The 22,850-nt window shown below is 53.8% G+C and overlaps 1 protein-coding gene across 4 annotated transcripts; it reads left to right on the forward strand.

The window, feature by feature from the left end:
* Nucleotides 1-976: 976 nt before the first annotated feature.
* On the forward strand, nucleotides 977-22,353 carry LSR (lipolysis stimulated lipoprotein receptor). Of its 4 annotated transcripts, none has more exons than XM_084613758.1 (10): nucleotides 977-1,223; nucleotides 3,284-3,625; nucleotides 11,371-11,490; nucleotides 14,655-14,711; nucleotides 17,807-17,953; nucleotides 18,202-18,378; nucleotides 18,863-18,922; nucleotides 19,630-19,761; nucleotides 20,016-20,605; nucleotides 21,653-22,353. In XM_084613758.1, the coding sequence occupies exons 1-10, from the start codon at nucleotides 1,109-1,111 to the stop codon at nucleotides 21,686-21,688; spliced, it is 1,776 nt and encodes a 591-aa protein (XP_084469884.1). In that variant the 5' UTR covers nucleotides 977-1,108; the 3' UTR covers nucleotides 21,689-22,353. The 4 variants fall into 4 exon arrangements, with proteins under 4 accessions (XP_084469884.1, XP_084469885.1, XP_084469886.1 ...); XM_084613759.1 differs by having other exon boundaries at nucleotides 978-1,223; nucleotides 19,633-19,761; nucleotides 21,653-22,352; XM_084613760.1 differs by lacking the exon at nucleotides 14,655-14,711 and having other exon boundaries at nucleotides 980-1,223; nucleotides 21,653-22,352.
* The last annotated feature ends 497 nt before the right edge of the window (nucleotides 22,354-22,850 follow it).

Consider the following 22,850-nt stretch of genomic DNA (forward strand, 5'->3'; position numbering starts at 1 on the left):
AAGTTTCAGAAACTTTTTTTTAATAGGAAAAGTTTTTGAAACTCTTTTTGGAGGCAAAAACCATTTGAAGCTTTCTTTTGGAGATGGAAAAAGTTTTCAAAACATTTGTTGAGCATGGAGAAAAGTTTTAAACACTGTTTGCAAAAAAGTTTCCAAACCATTTGTTGGCAGTGGAAAAAGTTTCAGAAACTTTTTTGGAAGGGGAAAAAGTTTTGAAAGTTTCCCCTTCCCCCTCCAAAGACAGGTTTCTAAAACTTTTCACTCCCAGTGTTGTTTCCTTCTTTCTAAAGTCTTTAAAACTTTTTGGACAGAGTCTGTTAGATCAAGAGGGCTTTGGGCCTGAGGCCAGTGGTAAAACTCCACTTTGATCCCAATGCTACTGGCCCTGTAAGAAAGAGAAACATCAACACACACAGAGTCACACACACACTTTGCCTGGCTGCACCTGGGACAGCCCATTTCCCAATTATGTGAGGGGTGCTATATTTATTTCGCTCCTTCCAACTCCTTTAAAAAGTTACTTTGGTTTTTCCCACCCCTTTCTCAAGGGTGTGCCCCTGGGCCAGTCCATTTTCATAAAGGGGGGAACGTTACATTCACCTTTCCCTCTTTTTAAGGTTACTTTGGTTTCTCCCACAACTTGGTCTAGGCTGTCCCTGGGCCAATTCATTGGCATAGGGGGGAGGGTAAACCAACCAAAAGTTCACTCCCAATTTCCAAACTACAAATTGGTTTGCCCCAAGTACCCTCCTATGGGTACCTGGGCCGGACCATTTTCAAACCCGGGAGGGGGGACAGGGAGACAGGTGAGGGGTTTGTGTATTTTAAAACCCAGCTTTAAAGGGGAAGGGGGGGCAGCCCCTGATTCAAAGACACGATGGCATCAGAGTTGACAGCCCACGCCTGAGGGGCTGCTGCGCAGGAGGGAGGTATTTCTCTTCCCCCCCCCACTCCCGCGAGGAAGTGGTACGTCCCGCCTCTTGGGCGAGGCTGCAGCACCTGCGCTGGAGACAGACGCGCGGAGCGGACGGGCGAATCCAGCGGGAGTAGGACGCGGCCGAATCAAGCGGGCAGCGCCCCTCCCCCTCTGGCGGGAAGGGGGAGCCTGATGCGGGCGAATCAGCCCGGCCTGTGTCGCTTGTGGGAGGCGGGAATGGAGACCCGGGGACCCCAGCTGGCTCTGCGGACTCTGCTGTGGCTCCTGGTCGGCGCATGGGTCTCAGGTAACGTCCCTGCCCGGAGAGCGAGCGACGGCACCGCCATACTCCTCGCCCCGCCACCCTCCTCTGAGGGGGAGTTGTGCTCTGCGGGGTCTCCTGCCCCGAGCTACAGGGGGCGGGAAGGGAGAAACTCGACGGCTGATTGGAGGGGAGAGGTGTGAGGGGGATTAGCGCCGCCCAGCTGTGGCTCCCTCAGGGTGGGGGTTGCTGTGCCCCCGTGGGGGAGGGGGTTGGTGTGGGTCCTTGAGCTGGTCGTCTCCCCCCCCCCCCCCCAGTCTGGGTGTGCTCTTAGCCCTACTAGTTGGAGTGGGGGAGACTCTAGGCTGCCCCCCTAGTGGATGTGGGCAGGGTTAGTGTGGGTCCCTGGGCTGCCCCTTGCCTGGGGCCCCACTAGTGGGCATGGGGGGTTGGCATAGGGGTCCCCTTGAGCTACTGGGGCGGTTCAGGGCCCAGCTCGGGGGTCCCAGGTAGTGGGGTGGGGGCAGCTCGGGGGTCCCAGGTAGCGGCGTGGGGGAGTGGGATCAGAGACTTCATATGTCCTTTCACCTCCCCCAGTTCTGTCTAACCAGCCTGTCTCTCTCTGCGCTGTATGTGTGTGTTTAACTTTTCCCTCCAAGGTAAACGGGTAGCACAAGAAGCTGCCAAATATAGCTCCCTCCTCAGCCCTCACCTTTCCCACAACCCTGGGTTTCATGCCCGCTGACCTGTTCTGCCTCCCACGCCAAGTGAGGTAACTGCGGGGTGTCCTGTGTCACATACATACAGCTCTCCCTGGCGCTGGGTGCACCCCAATCCAGAGACACAGGTGTGGCCTCCTTCCCGGAAGGGCAGCCGCCCTGTCTTGGTGAGCTCACACCTGTCGAAACTCCCTGCTGGGTAATGTGCCTTGAGGGAGGGGCTTTCTGTTACCCATGGCCCTGCGGGGTGGTGTGAATGCAGGGTACTGGAAAAGCACCCTGATCCCTCAGCAAAAGATAGCTATAGCTGATATCTCTGGTCAGGATTTCCCCCCTTCCCCTGGGGTGTGGACCCCGGTGTCATGACCGTGTTTCCGGTGTAATTGGTGCCCTGGCTTTCCTCCTGCCCTTTAAGTGGAATGCATGCCATACTGTGCACGGAGAACGTTGTTGGCGTCGTGACCTGGAAAGCGTTGGGGTCAGTGGTGTTGTGGGTGTTTTAAAATGGCTGCTGTGGGGTCACAGTAGATGAGGCTGTATTTCCTCACTGAGGGCTTGAGACCTGATAAATCTGAAGAGTCCCAACTCTGTCTCCTGTGCTTTAGCCCTGGGTTTGGGTGGGGAGTGGGGTCTAGTGGTTAGAGCTGGGAGTCAGGACTCCTGGTGTCTTTTCCTAGCTCGGGGAAGGGAGGGGTGTGGGGGTCTGGTGGGTTGGAGGAGGAGGAGGAGTTGGGGGCCAGGACTCCCGAGTTCTATTCCCGGTTCTGCCACTCACCTTTATGATATCTAAGCTGTTTTTAGACTTGAAGCTGTGTGGGTTAGTAACTGATGACTTTGAAAAGCACCAGGCTTTCCTGTTTTGAATGCAGTGAGGTCAGGGATTGTTGGGCTAGAAAGGGGCTGGGTGTGTCACAGAATGGCTCATGGGCCAGTGGAAGTGATGGTGATCCAAGTGATGATGAGTTCCTGATTTGCTCTGTAATAAGGAAACAATTAGATGTTAACTCTTTAGGGGCTGCAGTGTGGTCCAAAAGCTTGGCAATTCACTTGAGACCTCTTACGCTTGACTCTTCAATGGCTGTTTACTCTCAAAAGGGGGCGGACAGAGAAGTTAGTCTGGTCATGTCTGAGTCAACCACTGTAATGGAAATCTGACTTCTAGAGTGAAAGGAATGTGGCTTAGTAGTTAGAGCAGGGGGGCTGGGAGTCAGGATTCCTGGGTTCTGCTCCCAGTTCTGGGAGGGGAGTGGTGTCTAGTGGTTAGAATGGCTGGAAGGCAGGACTCCTGGGTTCTTTTCTGGCTCTGTCATTCACTTGCCTGGGGCGTACCCCCTTCCCCATCTGACCCTCCTTGGCCCAGCTGACCCTGCCCTTTCCCTGTTCCAGGCCCTGCCCACGGGATGCAAGTCACGGTGCCGAACCCTTTCAACGTGGTGATCCTCTTCCAGCCTGTTACCCTGCAGTGCAACTATCAGACCTCATCCACCCAGCTGCCCATAGTCACCTGGAAGTATAAGTCCTACTGCCGGAGCCGCCTGGCCGATGCCTTCAACCCCAGCAGTCAGGAGAACCAGATCAACAACCAGCTGCAGCAGAACAACCCCGGATACAACCCCTATGTGGAGTGCCAGGACAACACTCGCACAGTGCGGGTGGTGGCTACAAAGCAGGGCAACGCCGTGACACTGGGGGACTTCTATCAGGGGCGTCGGATCACCATCACCAACAGTAGGTTCACGGGAAGGTGGAGGGGTTTTTTTTACTGATCACTTATTAGATAGATTAAAGTAGCATTCCAGGGGGGCGTTGTGCCAGGTGGAGGGCTTGTTGTGGTAGCCCCCGCAACTCACTTATTAGGTGTGTGATGGGCATTGTACTAGGTGGAGGGCTTATTAGGTATATTATGGTAATACACTGGGTGCAGGGAATTACAACACTGTGTACTCCTGGAGGAATGCTGCGCCACTGTGCATGCGCACAATTTGTGTCCCCTTCAGATTTCTTTGCTTCCCTACGGAAAAATGGCCTTCTGATGGTGAAGGAAAGGGAAGCCACAGGAGCGGTCATATGACCCTCCCCAGCAGTATGTTTTGGGTGCCCAGGGCAGCTGGCAGAGAGGTAAATCACTGTGGTGCAGGGGGCGGGACTGGGGAAGACTCGGCTGGTGGCTCCTACCCTGCGCTGGACTCAGCTGCTAGTCCTGGGGAGGACAGGACTTCCTCTTTCCTTGCACAGCATCTGGGGCTGTCAACCCACCCCCAGATTTCTCCTCTGGCTGTAGGAAGCTCTGCAAACTTCCTCCCTTCTTCTCTCTCTCTTCCCCCCCCCGCCCCCCCCCCCCCCCCGTGCTTCTGGCACGCATCCCTCCCCCTGCAGCTGAGGAGCGATCGCTTTACAGGGAGCTGCTCCACCATCTGCCCAACCCCTGTGCATCCAGACTATCTCCTCTCCAGACCCTCCCGCTGAGCCTCCCTCACCCCTGACAAGCCTCACTCCCCCTTAACCTGAGCCACCTACACCTGGATCCCCACCCTACTGAGTCCGAACCAGCTGCATCTGGATCCCCATCCCACTCCCCCAGCATCTGGACCTCCCCACCACTGAGCTCCCCACATCCAGACCCTCCTGCTGAGCTGTATCACTCTGACACCCGGACCCCCTGCTGAGCTCTGTTCGGTGTGTCGTCCCCCCCCCCCCCCCCCCCCCCGCCACACACACCCAGACCCTCCCTGCTAAGCCCCAACCACTTTCACCTGGACCTCCCCTGCGGAGTTCCATTACCATTGCACCCAGACCCCCCCCCAACAAGCACCTCTGTATCCAGATCCCTGTGCACCCAGATACCCCACTGAGCTGCCCACACCCAGATTGCCCAACGCAAAATCCTCTCAACCCACACCTGGATCCCCCCTCATGAAGTCCCTCCACACATGGATCCTGCCTTGCTGAGCCTGCCTGCCCACCCCTGGTGCACCTGGCATGCGGGGCAGGGCCCTGGGGTTGAAAGAATAGTAAATATGGCAGATGACCAGCTTGGCTTAACGGTGAAATCCTAGCGGATCTTAAACATAAAGAAGCTTACAAGAAGTGGAAGGTTGGACATATGACCAGGGAAGAGTATAAAAATATTGCTCGGGCATGTAGGAATGAAATCAGGAGGGCCAAATAGCACCTGGAGCTGCAGCTAGCGAGAGATGTCAAGAGTAACAAGAAGGGTTTCTTCAGGTATGTTGGCAACAAGAAGAAAGCCAAGGAAAGTGTGGGCCCCTTACTGAATGAGGGAGGCAACCTAGTGACAGAGGATGTGGAAAAAGCTAATGTACTCAATGCTTTGTTTGCCTCTGTCTTCACTAACAAGGTCAGCTCCCAGACTGCTGCGCTGGGCATAACAACATGGGGAATAGATGGCCAGCCCTCTGTGGAGAAAGAGGTGGTTAGGGACTATTTAGAAAAGCTGGACGTGCACAAGTCCATGGGGCCGGACGAGTTGCATCCGAGAGTGCTAAAGGAATTGGCGGCTGTGATTGCAGAGCCATTGGCCATTATCTTTGAAAACTCGTGGCGAACGGGGGAAGTCCCAGATGACTGGAAAAAGGCTAATGTAGTACCAATCTTTAAAAAAGGGAAGAAGGAGGATCCTGGGAACTACAGGCCAGTCAGCCTCAGCTCAGTCCCCAGAAAAATCATGGAGCAGGTTCTCAAAGAATCAATCCTGAAGCACTTACATGAGAGGAAAGTGATCAGGAACAGTCAGCATGGATTCACCAAGGGCAAGTCATGCCTGACTAATCTAATCGCCTTCTATGATGAGATTACTGGTTCTGTGGATGAAGGGAAAGCAGTGGATATATTGTTTCTTGACTTTAGCAAAGCTTTTGACACGGTCTCCCACAGTATTCTTGTCAGCAAGCTAAGGAAGTATGGGCTGGATGAATGCACTATAAGGTGGGTAGAAAGTCGGCTAGATTGTCGGACTGAACGGGTAGTGATCAATGGCTCCATGTCTAGTTGGCAGCCGGTGTCAAGTGGAGTGCCCCAGGGGTCGATCCTGGGGCCGGTTTTGTTCAATATCTTCATAAATGATCTGGAGGATGGCGTGGATTGCACTCTCAGCAAATTTGCGGATGATACTAAACTAGGAGGAGTGGTAGATACGCTGGAGGGCAGGGATAGGATACAGAGGGACCTAGACAAATTGGAGGATTGGGCCAAAAGAAATCTGATGAGGTTCAATAAGGACCAGTGCAGGGTCCTGCACTTAGGACGGAAGAGCCCAATGCACAGCTATAGACTAGGGACCGAATGGCTAGGCAGCAGTTCTGCGGAAAAGGACCTAGGGGTGACAGTGGACGAGAAGCTGGATATGAGTCAGCAGTGTGCCCTTGTTGCCAAGAAGGCCAATGGCATTTTGGGATGTATAAGTAGGGCCATAGCGAGCAGATCGAGGGATGTGATCGTTCCCCTCTATTCGACATTGGTGAGGCCTCATCTGGAGTACTGTGTCCAGTTTTGGGTGCCACACTACAAGAAGGATGTGGATAAATTGGAGAGAGTCCAGCGAAGGGCAACAAAAATGATTAGGGCTCTGGAACACATGAGTTATGAGGAGAGGCTGAGGGAACTGGGATTGTTTAGTCTGCAGAAGAGAAGAATGAGGGGGGATTTGATAGCTACTTTCAACTACCTGAGAGGTGGTTCCAGAGAGGATGGTTCTAGACTATTCTCAGTGGTAGAAGAGGACTGAACGAGGAGTAATGGTCTCAAGTTGCAGTGGGGGAGGTTTAGGTTGGATATTAGGAAAAACTTTTTCACTAGGAGGGTGGTGAAACAATGGAATGCGTTGCCTAGGGAGGTGGTAGAATCTCCTTCCTTAGAGGTTTTTAAGGTCAGGCTTGACAAAGCCCTGGCTGGGATGATTTAATTGGGGATTGGTCCTGCTCTGAGCAGGGGGTTGGACTAGATGACCTCCTGAGGTCCCTTCCAACCCTAATATTCTATGATTCTAGGGCAGGCAGAGTCCTTGTGCTGTGTCAGGGTTGGGTGCAGCCTCACCGTTGAGTCTGTGCCCCAGAGTGGGAGCTGCACAGTGATCTCTCCCACGTCTGTGCAGCCAGTGGCCTGTGCTCCCCAATGCCATGCTGGTGCCTCCACATTTATTTGACCAAAAAATTAGCAGAATTTTTTGGTGCAAAAGGCCCTCAGGAGTAACTGTGCCAGGTGGAGGGCTTGTGCTGGTCATTTATTAGGTATTCCATGGTAACCCCCAACTCTCTTATTAGGTGTATTACGGTAGCGCTCGGGACTTTTGAGTGGTGTCCCATCACCCTCAGTATATATGGGGCAGAGGGACTGCTGTGTGTTTGCTTATTTGGTGCATTCTGGTGGGGCCTAGGGATCCCCCAACTGAGATGGGGATAGCAGGAGGCGGGGGGCAGAGCGTTTGTACTGCTTGCTTATTAGGTGTTTTATGGTAGCAGCCAGAGAAATGGGGGCAGTCCCCGCCCCAGCTGAGATTGGGGCTATAGTGCCAGGTGCCGCACAGACACACACAGTGAGAGACAGTCCCTGCCCCACAGAGCTCAGTCTAAAGATACAGAGCGGGGATTATTATCCCCATTTTATATTTGGGAAAACTAAGGCACAGAGCGATGTAATATGCCCAAGCTCACTCAGGGTGCCTGTGGCAGGGCACGAACTGAACCCAGATCTCCTGAGTCCCAGTTGAGTGTCTTAACTCCAGGCCCGGATAATTCCTGTTTATGCCGGTGGCGTGGTGGTTTCCAGAAGGAGGGAGCTAATACAGCAGTGGCTTTGAAACTGAAGTGGGAGCTCTGAAAAGAAAGTGCTGCCATTAAGCTATTGGAAGAGAGTTCACCACCACAGAAATGCAGCCACCTCTGGGGTGGAATGCAACAACTCCTTAATAGCCCTTTTGTGTCACTCACCCAGTGCTGAAATGCAGCCACCTCTGGGATTTGGCAAAACAAATATTTAACAGTGGACAGTAACAGGAGAGAGTTTAGGGCAGGTAGCAAAGAGTGCTGCGTATGACCGGAAGCAGGTGGAGAAGATGAGAGGGGCAGAATTGAGCTCCCTATAATAGCAGGAGCGTTGTGGCCAAACTCCAACAGTAGTGGGGGATCTTTAACCATTGTGCAAACTGTCACAGTCTCTGTTACACATTTCACCATGCTGGGGCATTCGGGCCAGCGCTGACTCTGCTGGGAGAGCGCCCCCACCCAGCTCTTTGCAGCATAGCATTGCTGGGGCATTGGGTTAGGGTGAGGGTGCTGAGTCCCCCATCTGTGACTAGAACTCCTGGGTCCTGTTCCAGCTCTAACCACTCATAGCCCTGCAGTGACCCACGCCTGGGTATCAGAACAGCAGTATCTGGTTAAGGTTAAGCTGAGTGCTCTGGTGTCAGATGCTCTGAGCTCCATCAGGAAGGGGAGAGGGATGCTGTCCTGTGATTAAGGCACAGACTAGAACTCAGGCCTCCTGGGTTCAATTCCCATCTCTGCCATGGACTCCTTGTGACCTTGGAAAAAAAGTCCTTTCCCCTCTGCCTCAGTTTCCCCATCTGGGGATAAAAAACCTGCCATTGTGTAGTTTTATTGGAAGCTTTTTGGGACAGGGACGGTCTCTTGCTGTGTGTCTGGGCAGCGCCTGTCATGATGGGGCCTGGATCTCAGCTGGGGCAGGGACTGCATCTCAGCAGTGCCAGGCATGATGGGGCCTGGATATCGGTTGGCTCTACTCCAATACAAATATTTTCAGGTTCTACTGCTTTTGCTGTAGTTTCACAATGTAAATCAACCGCATTGTATTATGGTGGGTCAAAAGTCCACAGCAAAACTCTTTTCCCTGTGATCATGTGTCTAAAACCAACTGGAGCTGTGCTTCAACTGTCTCCAGCCAAACTCTGTTAAATTATCATGCCTTTTCTTTTTGTGTTGTCTTACCCGGAGGCGTTTCTGTGATAACAGCAGCTTTGTTGTAACCTGGCTAAACTGGTGCGTGATTCATGCAGCAAAAATCTTCAGTTTCTAACACTCATCTAGAGTCTTGTGCTTATAAACTCTGGATCACTTCCCCCTACCAGAGTGCAGCCAGCTCAGGGGTGGAACACTGCAATTGGCTAACAGCAGTACCCAACAGTTAAGTCATAACCCTAATTACAGCTGATCACAATTCTAATGATTCCCTTACATAACACTTTCCATCCTTGCAGTGCTTTGCAAAGGTTTAATTACCATTTGGGACAGGAAGTGTCAATCTAATTGAAACTGTGGCTGAAGATGCAGGTCAGCAGAATTGAACCAATTAGCTCAGGACTCTAGTTATGTCCTAGTTAGGCTGCTAGGTGTTGTGGCTGGATTTTATGATGATCGTTTGATGTCACAGATCCCAGATTTCAGCATCACTCAGTGAATTGGAGCAGCTGAGGACACTGCTTGTTTATAAAGTGTAAAAAGCTTGCTGGCATCAGGGAGAGCGATACTGGAAGGCTGCGTCCAGCTCTGGGGTGCGCTTTTTATGAAGGATGTTGGAAAAACTGCAGAGGGTGTATAGAAGAGCTGCAAAAATAATCCAAGGGCTGGAGTAAAGGCCTGAGAGTGAGAGAATGAAAAAGTTTGATCTCTTCAGTTTGTCCAAAAGAAGATCAGTGGGTGATTTGATTTTTTTCGTGGGGAGAAAATCCCAGGTACTAATGAGCTCTTCAGTCTAGTGGAGAATGGTAGAACAAGAACCAACATATGGAAGTTAAAGCCAGACACGCTTCAAGTAGAAAGGAAGGGCAAATTTAACAGCCAGGGTGATTAACCCTTATGACTTCCCCAGGGAAGTGGTGGATTGTCCATCTCTTGGGGTCATTCAATCCAGCCTGGAGGCTTTTCTGGAAGATGGTTTTGTCCAACACAATCTGTGGGTAACAGGGTGAAAGTCCCTGGCCTGTGTTATACAGGAGGCCAGATGAGAGGAGACGTCCGGCCAAAATACAAGATGATCTAATGGGCATGCAGCAAAATCCTAGACCAAGTTTGTCAAAACTGACTCATGGTTCAGGTCCTAAAACCAACAATATACAAGATCTTGGGCATAGGTGAAGTGGCATGTCTGAGGTCAAGGCAAGAGCTGGGGATAGAACCCCGGTGTCCTAACCCCCGGTCTAGCGCACTATCCACTACACCACACAGCCAGGCTAAGTTTCCTCTAAGCCATGTGGCCACATAGCAGGCTATCAAGGACTGCGCAGGGGCAAGAGGTGCCTCTCCCCCAGCCCCGGGACTCCTGCGGCAGACAAGAGGTGCCTCTGCCCCAGCGTGGTGAGAGAGGGCTGCGAGAACTCCTCTCTCTCTCTTCGCTGCAGCCCTGGGGCAGCCAGGACTCCAAACCCCTCATCCCTGGCCACACCCCAGAGCCTGCACCCACAGCTGGAACCCTCACACCCTTGTATGCCAGCCCTCTGCCCCAGCCCTGAGCCCCCTCCCACACTCCGAACCCCTCAGTCCCACCCACGCCGCACATCACCTCCATACTGGTGCACATAAAATTCATTCCGCATGTAAAAAATTAGAGGGATCATTGTACATTGGGCTGAAATTTTTCAGACGCAACTAGTGATTTGTGTGGGACTCCTTACAGAGACCTGACTTCTTCTTTTCTTTTTTGGGAAGTCGGCACGTTCTGAAAATCCAGGCCCAGAATCATTACCCACTTCTGAAAAATCTTGTCCCAAAGCTGCCCAGGCCGGGACTCTGGATACCTGGATTCCAGTCTCAGCTCTGCCACTGGGTTGCTGAGATCAAAAGGGCTTGTTCTCTGGCTTCCTGCTACTCCAGCCTGTTCCTGACAGCAGGGCATGGTGGCTTGCGTGCATACTTGAGGGTTTAGTGTTCATTTCGGTTTTCAAAGCCCTCAATTGGTGGAAGTGCCATTGTTCGAGATCAGCAGGTGGGGGCTGCAGCCGTTTAGCCCTGCAGGGAGTATTCTGCTTTTAATTTCTCTGCATAACTTGGTCCCATGAGCCCTGGATAATTCATACATTTCCCCTCCTGCCCCCCACATCACAGAGGCCAGCAGGGACTATCATGCCCATCCAGTCTGCCTTCCTGCACAGCGCAGGCCAGAGAGCCTCCCCCAGGGACCCCCTCCATTTTTGTGGCTGTTTCTCTAAATACTGTCCAGTTGGCTGGTATCTTATCAATAATGTGAAGCCCTGACTCCCAGCCTCCCCAGTTCTAACCCAGTAGACCCCACTCCCCTCCCAGAGCTGAGGATAGAACCCAGGAGTCCTGGCTCTGTGCTGTAACCCCTGGACACTACTACCTTTGCATAGACTATGCTGAAAGGCCTTGTTGGTGCACTGGCTCTCCTGCTTGGAGACCCCTCCTGCATGTTAGCCTGTGACTCCGATTCTCCTGCCCTGGCTCTGGTGTCTCCAGCTTTGCCTTCATCTGTCTCCCCTGCAGATGCCGACCTCAGCATTGACCAGACAGCCTGGGGCGACAGCGGCGTGTACTACTGCACCGTTACCTCTTCACAAGACCTGCAGGGCAACAACGAGGCCTACGCCGAGCTCATCGTGCTGGGTAAGTGGCCAGGACTTGGACACAAACAGGTGGGGAGCGGGATGTTCTATTGGGGTTTGGGGGGTGCTGTCGGAGATGCGATGCCAGGCTAGATGGGTCCATGGGTCTGATCTGGGGAGGAGGTGGGATACCAGGCTAGATGGGCTCACCACTCTGCTCCAAGGCAGCAAGGGTCGGAGATTGGCGCATGGGGCTGGGCAGGGGCAGATATTGGGCCAGATTAGGCAGCTACTTCCCTTTCCACACGTTGCTGGTAAATCGGTGCGTGCCATTCTCTGCCCAGTGCCCAACTTCCCCGACGGTGGCTTTTGGAGCAGAGTAACAGCAGCACCAATCAGAGGCATTAGCAGCATTTTGGGCTAGGAAGAGGGTAACCAGAAAGGGGAAGCGGTGACTCCTGCAGCCCACCCAGGGCAGTGCTGTCCTGCTCTTACACAGCTCCTGCCTCCCTTCCTCATCCCCGGGGCCTTTCCGATTCTGCCCCACGGCATCTTCCTCATGGACCCTTTCCTCTCTGTGCTGCTTGCACTGCTCCGCAAACAGGAATTTCAACCTCCCAGTCAGGTAAATAACAGAGAGGACAGGAGTTAATACAAAGAGACTTAGGGAGCAGAAACTAAGAAGATTTTTCCAACAGTCCCTTTGTATTAACTTCTGTCTTCTCTGCTATTTTCAATTAACTCCTTCCCATTCAGTGTCATCTGTGAGCTGGCGTGTCTGTCCAGCACAGCTGGCCTAGCTTCCTAAAGAGCAATCACTTCATTATTAACATTACAATAGTGCCAGCTGAGATTGGGGCCCCATTGCAATGGGCACTGCACGGACACATATCTAGAAATAGTCCCTGCCCCAGCTGAGATTGGGGCCCCGTTGTGCCAGGCGCTACCCATACAGCGAGAGACAGTCCCTGCCCCAAAGAATTTGCAACGAGACAAAGAGTGGAAGGGGGAGCTGATGCTTGCAGGCCAAGTGACTTGCCTATTTCACGCAGTAGGTCATTGGCAGAGGTGGGAATAGTACCTAGTTGTCCTGACTCCCAGTCACAATGCCAACCATCATGCAGCACTACCTAGTAGCACTCGCAGCTGGTGTAAGATGTGACTTTCCACACGCCCCTCCCACCAAATCTCCTGAAGCGTCTCTTCTTCCCTGCCGCCCGTCTCATAAATTTACTGTCTTTCTCCTGACCTGGTTGCTAACAGGAGGTATGGGAGTTAGAAGCTAGCTTACCTGCTGGAGCTAAAAGGAATTCTGTATTCTGCAGTGGGTTTTATCCCGGGTTCTGAAAGGGATACGGACTCTAGTGCATTAAAGCAGGGGGCTGGGAGCCAGGACTCCAGGGTTCCATCCCTGGGGGAGTGGGACCTAGTGGGTTAGAGCAGGGGATTGGGAGCCAGGACTCCTCATTTCCCTCCCCAAACCAGGCATAGAACCCAGGTCTAATGGATTTTTTGGGGGGAAGCGGGGGGTAGGAGGGTGTGTGGAATTGAGAGCCAGGACTCCTGGGTTCTATCCCTGCTTTGTGAGGGGATTGGGGTCTAATGGGTTAAAGGGGGTGCCTGGGAAACAGGACTCCTGGGTTCTATGCCTGGCTGTTCTAGTTTGTTGGGAATCAGGAGCTTTTTGTGCTGATCGTGCTCTTCTCCCCAAATGTCCTGTCTGTTTCAACATTCAGAGAGCAGCCCTCTGGGCACTGGAACTCCACGACCTAATAGTAATTAGCCCTGGAATTACTCTGATCCTGTTGCGTTTTTCCAGGGTTATGTCACTGATCCCAGTGTGTCACTCCCATGAGCAGTGCCACGGTTCCCTGCCATAGGGGACAGCAAAGGAGGCTGGCACTCAGTTGTGTGGGTGTAGCAGTGCTGAACAGCTCATCCATGGAGATCTGCCGGGTGAGGGCTGGGAGTCAGGACTCCTGGCTTGTATCTCAGCAGGCACATCCATCCCCCTCTCTCTGTAGAATGGAAATGCAGTGATGCAAAGGAGCTCAGTGGTGGGCAAAATATTGCCGGGTCTGGAGATGCTTTTCCGGCACCCTTACTGAGTAGCCTCCGTCCTGGGGGCCTCCCTCAGGACAGCTGTGCCTGGGGAGCCCTGATCTGAAAGGAGTTGTCTTCTGTAACCTCCCATCACCCCACTTAGATATCCCTTTGCAGTGGCCTGACTGCCCCAAACGTCCTTATCCTAGAGCCCACCTGCCCCTAGCACTCTTGTGCTCATAGGTTCGGCCATTGTGGGGATAAGAGGTGTCTTGGCTGGATGGCTGTTCAGGCACAGGTACCATCATCCCACCCAGAAGGCGAGGCCTTCGCCCAGCACCCCACCCAGAGCCACCATGGCACAACAGGAGGGGGTGGACTGCTTGGAAGGGAGAGGGGGTGCTGGCTAGATTGGAGACAGAGACCCTAGGGGCCACAGGGAGAGGGGAGCAAGACTAGTTGGGCAAAGGGATTGGCGCTGATGGGAGCCCGGAGGCTGAGGTCAGAGAGAGGCATTTGGAGAGGAGGATGGAGTTGTCTCTGGTGCTCTGGATAATGTGCCGTTGGTCCAAACTGTTATGGATCCTGTTATGGAGGCCCTGGAGAACATAGTGGATCTACAGCCAAATCCATCTTAGATTCAGCTTGCGGGTTCTGGAGAACAGGACCATGTGGATCTGTGGCCAAACCCACCCTGGCTTTGGTTCTCTGCTGGAGTATGTAGCATCTGGCTCCACTTCACTCCTGTAGGATATGAGAGACTGCCCGGATGGCCGCGTCAAATCTTGCTGCGGCAAGAGTCAGACACTGCAGCCGTGAAGTTTGAAAGCCTGGCTTGAGGATTTGCTGCTAGATAAGTGGAAAAAGAGGAGTTCAGTCTCTCCTCCATTCCAGGCACCAAATGCCCACATGGCAGGGCCCAATCATTGATGATCTACCTGACTGGCAGGGTTACCTGGCTGTAGCTACAGCCGAAATCTTTTTTTTTTTTTTAATTTCTTCCCTTTGTGAGTGAGCTCTCTAAAGCACCAACCACTCGGGTGCCAGTTTGAATGCCCACCTGGGCCAGTGCGCTGCTTGCTATCCCCACCTCCACCCTTTATAGCACAGTTGGCTTCAAATTGCTTGCCATTACGGCGTTCACCTATATCTCTAGTAACTGTCTGTCTCTCTGTCCCATAGGCAAATCATCTGAAGTCTCGGAGCTTTTACCAGGCTTTCAGATAGGGCACATGGAAGGTACTTGCCTTGCTAGATTTGGGGCTGGCAGGGTGGGGAAATTATGCCACCACTTAACTTTTATGCAGTGAACATTACTCTTGGATCATGACTGAGGCAGAGCTAGGAGGATGTGAGCCAGTGGGAGGAGAGAAGTAGCTAAAGGGGCTTTAATTCGCTCTTTCGGAGAGGTTTTGTTCCATGTCTGTACAGCGCCTGGCACAATGGGGTCCTGGTCCGAGAGCGGGGCTCCTAACTACTACCATAATAAACCTAATAGCGATAAAAATGTACAGTGCTCAGCATGGGGTGCTGGGCGCTATTGTAATACTTAAGTAATTACCTCATAATAATTATCGATTTCTAGGTAATATCATCCAGTTCTGGTTTTGTCCCGCAGCGGGTGACAGTGCTGTGGGTGCCCCATGGAATTCTTTGATAGTGCTGGTGGAAACGCATTTCCTGCAGAACGGAAATGGCGATATTCCGAATTCGGGGTGGGATCTTGACAGGCTCCGGTCTCCCCAAGTTGGGGGCGGAATGCCAAAAATACCGTATCAAAGCACTTTGTTTCAGTGTTTATATTTCATTTGGTTGGGGGCCAGAGGCTTATATAACACACAACAAGTCTGAACAGCAGTACTTTACACGAAATTGGTATCTTCCTGCAAAACGCTTTGATTTCATCAATGTGGCATTTTCTGACAGAAAACTGTCCTGATGGAATATTTTTGACCTGGCTTTACTCCTTAGTGCAAGCCTCAAAGGGGCCAGACTCAAGGTGAAAGTCCCCCTGGAGCAAGGGTGGGCAAACTACAGCCCGTCAGGGCTTTGGATCTGGCCCGCGGGACCGCCTCCTGTGGTGCCGCAGGCCCCACGCCACTCTCAGAAGTGGCTGCCACCACGTCCCTTGGGCCCGGGAGGGCAGAGGGCTCTGTGCGTTGCCCTGGCCTCCAGACACTGCCCCCCGCGGCTCCCATTGGCCATGAATGGGGAACCGTGGCCAATGAGAGCTTCAGGGGAGGTACCTGGAGGTGTGGCAAGGGCAGTGCGTGCAGACACACACCTCACCTCCCCTCCCCTCCCCCGGGCCGCGCAGGGACATGGTTCCGGCCGCTGGCCAGGGCAGGCATGCAGGGAGCCTACCCTGGCCCCGATCCGTGCCACTGCCACCCCAGAGCCCGACCCCCTCCTGCACCCTGTCCCCCAACTCCCTGCCTGCACCTCACACCTCTCCTGCACCCCAGCCCCCTGCCCTGAACCCCCATCGCACCTCGCATCCCTCCTGCACCCAACCCCTTGCCCTGAGCCCGTTCTTGCACACCGCACCCCCTCACACACCCCGCACTCCCTCACACACCCCAACCCTGCATACAATTTCCCTACCCAGATGTGGCCGTCAGCCCAAAAAGTTTGCCCACCCCTGCTCCAGAGCCTGAACTCTACATCTCCTGGTGTTTGTTTAGATTATGCTCTCCTTGTGGTAGGGCACAGAGCAGAGTTGAGTATGTACCCTGCCTCCCAGCCCAGACCCTACTCCCCTTCCAGAGCCAGGGATAGAACCCAGGAGTCCTGGCTCCTAGCCCCTTCCCATCCCCCTCTACTCTAACCCACTTGACCCCATCTTCCTTTCAGACTACAAGATATAGGCCTGATGGGGGGGGTCAGACAGACCATGGTGGTGATCTGCTTGCCTGGCCTCCATCACTGTCCTATCTAAGCATCTCACACTCTTCAATGTATTTATCTGCATGCTATTTCAGGGATTCCTTCCACCTCACCATGCCAAGGACTCTGTGCCCGCCATGATTTCTCCCCACCCCCCCCCCATGCCAGGAGCTAGTGTGTTCCCAACCATGCTGTCTGGGAGACAAGTCATGCAGGGTATCTATATGTTAAACTGCATCTGGACACTGAGCTGTGGGCAGGGGAGTTATGCCTGAAGGTGTTAATGGCACCAGAAACTGGTTCCTTCATTTATAGACCATTGCAGAGTTGCTTGAAACTGTATCTTTGCTAATCGGATGCTGGGGCCCCTGGGGCCTCCGTTTTCCCCCTTCTGGACTTCTGATTTCTCCCCAAAATCAATAGGGTTCCACCCATGGATGCCTAAAACATTCCCTGGAGTTTTGGAGTGGATTGCATGCAGTGTTCATACTTTTCTGTGTTAAACAAATGCCGTCAAGGGCTTTGCCAAGGTTGTCCAAACATCCACTCCCTCTTTGGATCTTACTAAATTCTTAGCCTCAACAGTATCTTGTGGCAATGAGTTCCGCAGGCTAATCACCCACTGACTGGCTCTGTTTTGTATACACCACTTCTTTAACCTAGCATACAAAGGCGACCAAGATCTGATGGCTGGGGGATGAAGTAAGACAAATCCAGAGTGGAAATAAGGGCAGATTTTTCCCCAGGGGGCAGAATTAACCCTGGGGACGACTGCTCCCGGGACGGGGCAGATTCTCCAGCCCTCGGAGTCTTTCCACTGAGATCAGGCATCTCTCTAAGCTCCTCCCTAGCTCAACTACCAGATCAGGGCTTGAAATCTACAAAAAGGGCGAAGTTAAGGGTGCATTTGCTCAACCCCAGATCTGGGCTGCAGGCAGAAATTGCTGGCGGAGGTTCTCAGCCTGGACTATGCAGCAGGGCCGAATGGTCCTGTCTGGGCCTTGAAATCTATGCAAGTTCCCATGGTGATTTTTGTGCATCTAACTCCAGATGCCACCTAATAGTAATGCCTAGCTCCTTCAGAGCATGCTCCATTCGCACATCTTTACAAAGGTGGTCAAGATCATAATCCCCACTTTAGAGAAGGGGAAACTGAGGCACAGAGCCTTGATGTGTCCAAGTCACCCAGCAGGCCACTGGCAGAGCTAGGAATAGAACTGGGTATTTTCCACCAGGCCCTGCTGTCTCCCAGTTGGTCTGGTTTGTTTCCCACGGGGCCTCCTGTAAATCAGCCCCTCTTAGGGTGTCTCGAACCCAAAGCCCCAGGTCAAACTTTGGCCTTGGTGTATGCCTCTGTGTCCCCAGGGCAGGGAGGCCCTGATGCCAATCCGCTGGGTGGGTTCAGTTGGCGACTGAGTCTATAATGAGAAACCTCTCCCTCTTCGCAGACTGGCTCTTCGTCGTCCTGGTGGTGCTGGGATTCCTCCTCCTCTTCCTCCTCTTCGGCATCTGCTGGTGCCAGTGCTGTCCCCACACCTGCTGCTGCTATGTCCGGTGCCCCTGCTGCCCTGAGAGGTGCTGCTGCCCAGAAGCTCGTGAGTTCTCTCCTCTGTCTCCTGCTGCACGACAAACTGACAAAAGGAGTGGGCGGGGGGCACTCCTGGGTTCTGTCTGCAGCTCTGCGGGGGGAGTGGTGTCTAGTGGGGGGGGGGGGGCTGGGAACCAAACTCCTGGGTTCTCTCCCTGATGCTGGGAGGGCAGTTTGGGGAGGTCCTGCAATGGGGCTACTTCTGCTGATCTGCATGTTCCGATCCCTCAAACTTCCCCTGCTTTCTCTTTTCAGTCTACACCGCTGGAAAAGCTGCCACTGCCGGCGTCCCCAGTGTTTACGCTCAGAGTGTCGCTGCCCCCAGTATCTACTCCCACCCAAACCCCGGGAAGCTAGGTCCTCCTGCCCCCATGATCCCCATGGGCCCCATGTACAACGGTTATGGGGCAGAGTATGACAGAGCCAGCTCCGGTAACTTTGCATTCTGTGTCAATTATGTGTTCCCACCATAGGGACTGTGCTGGAGTCAGTGACCCCAGCTGGGGGTCTGCCAACTGGCTGCAGCTCCACTGGAGTCTATGCTGATTTACATCACCCGTGGCTATCCTGAGGGTAGGATGTAAGCTGGATAGCAGCATGCCCAGTCCTAGTTACATAGTTATGGTGCTCAGCTGACTCCTTTTGCGGGGCAGGGATTGTGTCTCACTGTGTCTGGGCAGCACCTGGCACGACGGGGCCCCGATCTCAGCTGGGGCAGGGACTGTGTCTCACTGCGTCTGGGCAGCACCTGGCACAATGGGTTCTACCAGATTATAAATAAATAATGGTAGAACTATGGGCCCTGATCCTGCAGCGCTGGGACTTGCAGGACTAGGGCGCATAGAGGGGAAATCATGGCACCGAGCCGCAAGGCTGAAACTATTGATGTCCTTAATCTCTCTTGATTTCCTTGTAGTTGGTGGGAACAGCTCCCAGGTGCCCCTGCTCCGGGATACCGATAGTGGTGGGAACTCAGGTAAGGAGAAGCCAGGCTGTGAAGCAGAGACCTGGCAGATGACAGTCCAGCAACAGGAGTTGGTGAGGTGATACTGCTGCCCCCTGTTGGATGGAGTCGGCACTGCTCCTCTGTGTCTCATCGTGTCCCCTTCAGCTCAGGCAGCGAGTTATAGCCCCTTCACCGCCTGAGCCATGCTGCTAAGCAGAGTCAGGCCTGGACAGTGCTAGGATGGGAGACCTATGGCATAGGGAGTTGTCAGAAGGGCACCCTTGTCTTTTGGAGTCGGAGGCAGCGCTGGGGAGTGCTCTGCTGGGGGGAGGAGTGCTCTCCCCTTGCAGTCAGTGCTGGCCCCAGTGCCCCAGCCTGGTGGTAGGGGGCGCTGTGCGGAGAGAGGTGCTCACCAATCAACATAAAGACTGCTTAGCATGTTGATTCTTAAAGGTCTGTAAGTGCCCCATACACCCAATGGCCAAATCCCACACTGGGCAATTCCAATCCACCCCCATTCACTTGGATCTGAGATTCTCCTTCTTTTGCTGTTGTGCGGCGTTATGTGCAGCTGTTTCCCAGCTGCCCCTTCCCAGAGGTGGCTGCATCTCAGGCATTGCTATTAAGCTGTACCTAGCTGCCTTGCCTCAGAGGTGGCTGCATCTCACTGGTAGTGCCTGCCCCTTCCAGACAGGATCGGCACTAAGGGAGTCTCTAACTCACTCCCCTCTCCCCAGCAGTGCGGAGCGGATACCGGATCCAGGCTAACCAGCAGGACGACTCCATGCGGGTCCTTTATTACATGGAGAAGGAGCTGGCCAATTTCGACCCTACACGGCCGGGCCAGGCCAATGGCAAGCTGGAGAAAGGTGAGTAGCCTCCTGGCTGTAGATTCCTCTTCTCCTTCCACCCAGCAAGAAACCCAGGGGATGCTAAGAGCTCCCTGCAGCACAACACCCCCTAGAGCCATGCTTGGGCATCGGGACCAGCCCTGTTAGGGGAGAGTGCCCCCATGCTGCTCCCTGCAGCACAGTGCCCCTAATGCTGCCCTGGGGCATCGGGGCCAGCCCTGGCCGCTGGGGAGAGCACGGAGGCCTATTTAACCCTTTCTTTCCCCTCCCAGTCTCAGTGATGAGTGAGATCAGCTCCCTCCACGAAGACGACCGGCGCCAGGAGCTGCGCCAGGGGCTGGGGCGGCTGCGGACCCGGCCCATGTCACCCATCAGTGACGTGGGGGAGGGGGAGAGCGGGCGGAGTAGTGAGGCCCGGCACCACCTCCTCCCCCCTCCCCGGCGGGGCGAGCGCTATGAGGAGGAGCATTACGCCCGGCGGCCCCGCTCCCACTCTGTGGATGACCTGGACCGTGACTGGTCCCCACAGCCGGAGGGACGGGGCAGAGGGCGGGGCAGGCAGCGTCGGGACAGCTCCCCCGACTGGCGGGAGGAGGAGTACTACGGCCAGCGGCGCAGCCGCAGCAGGGACGACCTACGGGAGCTTGATAGGGGCCACTACGACGGGCGGCTCCTGCAGGAGGCGCTGCGCAAGAAGGGGAGGGCCGGCAGCCGCGAGGACCTGGACGGGGGCAGCGGGTCCAGCGCGCGATCAGGGAACAGGAGGGACCGGGATGAAGATGGCTTCCCCCCACCGCCACCACCCTACACAGAAACAGAATCGGTCTCCTCCCGGGGCAAGAATGACCGCAAGCTCCGACGGGTAAGCGGATGGGATGCAGGGCCCTGCCCCTCTAGGGGGCACCAGCTGCCATCCCACTCCACAGTGTGGCGCTGGCTCGGGAGGAGGAGTGGGGCATGGCAGCAAATGGGACGTGGCGTTTCTCCTCTAGGGGGTGCCAAGTTGCAAATCCATGTCAGGAATGGCAGCTGTGGCTCACAAATCTAGCTGTGATCTAGGATCATTGTTCCTCCACGTAAGGGTCTTTGACAGGATGTGTGGGGCAGGAAGCCTTTAACTGCCGGAGGATAAATCTCTCTTCAGGGGATAGAAGAGGGGCAGGCGGATGTACACGGGCCCACATAACTGAGAGCACTAGACTCCAAAACTCCTCCAAGCCAACGGGCGGCTCAGGGCTCTGCTGTCCTGTCCCTCTTGGACTCTGCCTTCCCCAGAAAGCCCTGGTGGCTGGCTGGTTGCTGAATTGGCTACTGAACAGGTGTTGTGGCTGCCTGTTCGGGTTTCATCACAAGTCTCCTATTGTTTGGTGCGGGGATTTTTTTTTTTAAAGCAGTTTTCTTGTACTCATAGCTGGGGAAAGAGGGCTGGGGAGGCATTTCCCCTCACATCTTGAGGCATGTGCTGATTTTTCTCTCTCTCTCTTCCCTCCCCCACCTCTTTTGAGACTGGAACTAGACTGCAAAATAAGCACCCAAGATGATGTGGGGTTTTGTTTGTTTTTTTGTTTTTTTTAAAGCCAATCCCCTGGGGGTTTTTTGAGTTCCTGGCCCATGTTGTCTGTGCACGTGTTGGTGAAGGAGGCAGGCTTCCAATATATTCCGTCACTCCCCTTGTCTCGCTAATATCCTGGGACTCTCACAGCTGTAATGCTAATGCCTTGGATTTTCTCCCACTTAAGGGCCTTTAGACCACCCCCAACCCCCGAGGAAATCACCTCTTGATCTTTATGATCAGCTCAACAGGTGGTGTGCTCTGAGTCTCACTGGAAGGCATTTCAACTCTGGGGGGGCCTGTGACCAGGAGACGGGCCCTCTCTTTGCTGATCCTGCTACATCTGTTTCCTTCCAGAACCCCGACCTCAGCAGAGAGAGCTTGGTGGTTTAAACGCAATCCACTTTCCTTCCCGATCGCTTTCCTAGAGCACCACCAGTGCAGGAGATGGAGGCCATGGATCTGAGAAGGTCACGTCTTTCCTCGGAGGGCACACAGGACACTGGCTGGCCCGTTGCCACGAGGCTTAGCAAAGCAGTTGGGGCCTTGTCTACCTGGTGCTTTTATTATGAATTGGATCAACGTGCAGCCTGAGATTTCTCAAGTCAGGCAAGGGACAGGGGCTCCTGATTGCCACGGAAAAGCAGGGCATTACTGGGGAAATCTGGAGCCCTTGTCGGGGAAGAGGGTGTCTCTAAATTTTAGCCTTAATTTTAACATAGCATTTGGTTGAAATATTTGGGCCAGCTCCTCAACTGGTATAAATTGATCTCAGTTGAGCGACGTCTGCTTGACACCAGCTGGAGACCTGGCCTATTATTTGGCTCCAATTCCCAGCTGGTCCACAGAACTGTAAATTTTTTCCCTGGATATTTTTAAATATTTTGAAGCTTTAAGACTAATTTTTTTCAAAGCTGTCTTAAAATTACATATGTTTTTTAGCAGAGTTGTGGAATCCCAGGTGCTGTACATACTTTTGCAAAAAGCTGGGCCGTTTTTTTTATCGGTAGGCTTTTGAGATTTTTCTGATTGTTGTAGAAAATAAAAAATTCAGCTAAAAATGTGTGTGGGAGGGGATTAGGGGAATGGGACACGGGGCCTTTCCCTTCTAGGGGGCAACAGAGCCAGCCACAGTGAGGGGCTACAGACCCCAACATTGTGACTGTAGCTACCATGATCCAGTGGGCGGGAACAAATGGCATCAGCTATTGGCACCCACATCTCAGGGGCAGAGAGTTGGATTGGCTCCAGACACCGAGCCCAGCCTACCCCACCTCGGTTGCTCCAGGGTGAGGCTGAGGCAACTGGGTGGATTGAAGGGGGCATGTTCAATTCTTCCATCTACGGGATGGAATCAGAACTGCACGCTGAGGGGGGAGCTTGCCTGGGTGCAACTGGTGAAGGACACTGCCGGAGTCTACAAAGCCTGGGCCAATTGCCCTGAGAGGGGGGAGCTGCCCTCAATGTGAACAATGCTGCTTGAGTATGCAGCGACCCTGAGCCCATCGCTGGGAGAAGGGAGAGCTGCCCCAAGTGTGACCAATGCAGCAGCACT

Source organism: Lepidochelys olivacea (assembly GCF_965140295.1).
Source record: "Lepidochelys olivacea isolate rLepOli2 genome assembly, chromosome: 24".
In the NCBI taxonomy this organism is placed as follows: Eukaryota; Metazoa; Chordata; order Testudines; family Cheloniidae; genus Lepidochelys; species Lepidochelys olivacea.

Bases quoted from the DNA above. Each gene is read 5' to 3' on its own strand.
- LSR (XM_084613758.1), top strand. From the start codon at position 1,109: ATGCGGGCGAATCAGCCCGGCCTGTGTCGCTTGTGGGAGGCGGGAATG. The intron at 11,491-14,654 runs GTAAGTGGCCAG...TCTGTCCCATAG, and splicing joins CGCCGAGCTCATCGTGCTGG to GCAAATCATCTGAAGTCTCG. The intron at 17,954-18,201 runs GTGAGTTCTCTC...TTCTCTTTTCAG, and splicing joins GTGCTGCTGCCCAGAAGCTC to TCTACACCGCTGGAAAAGCT.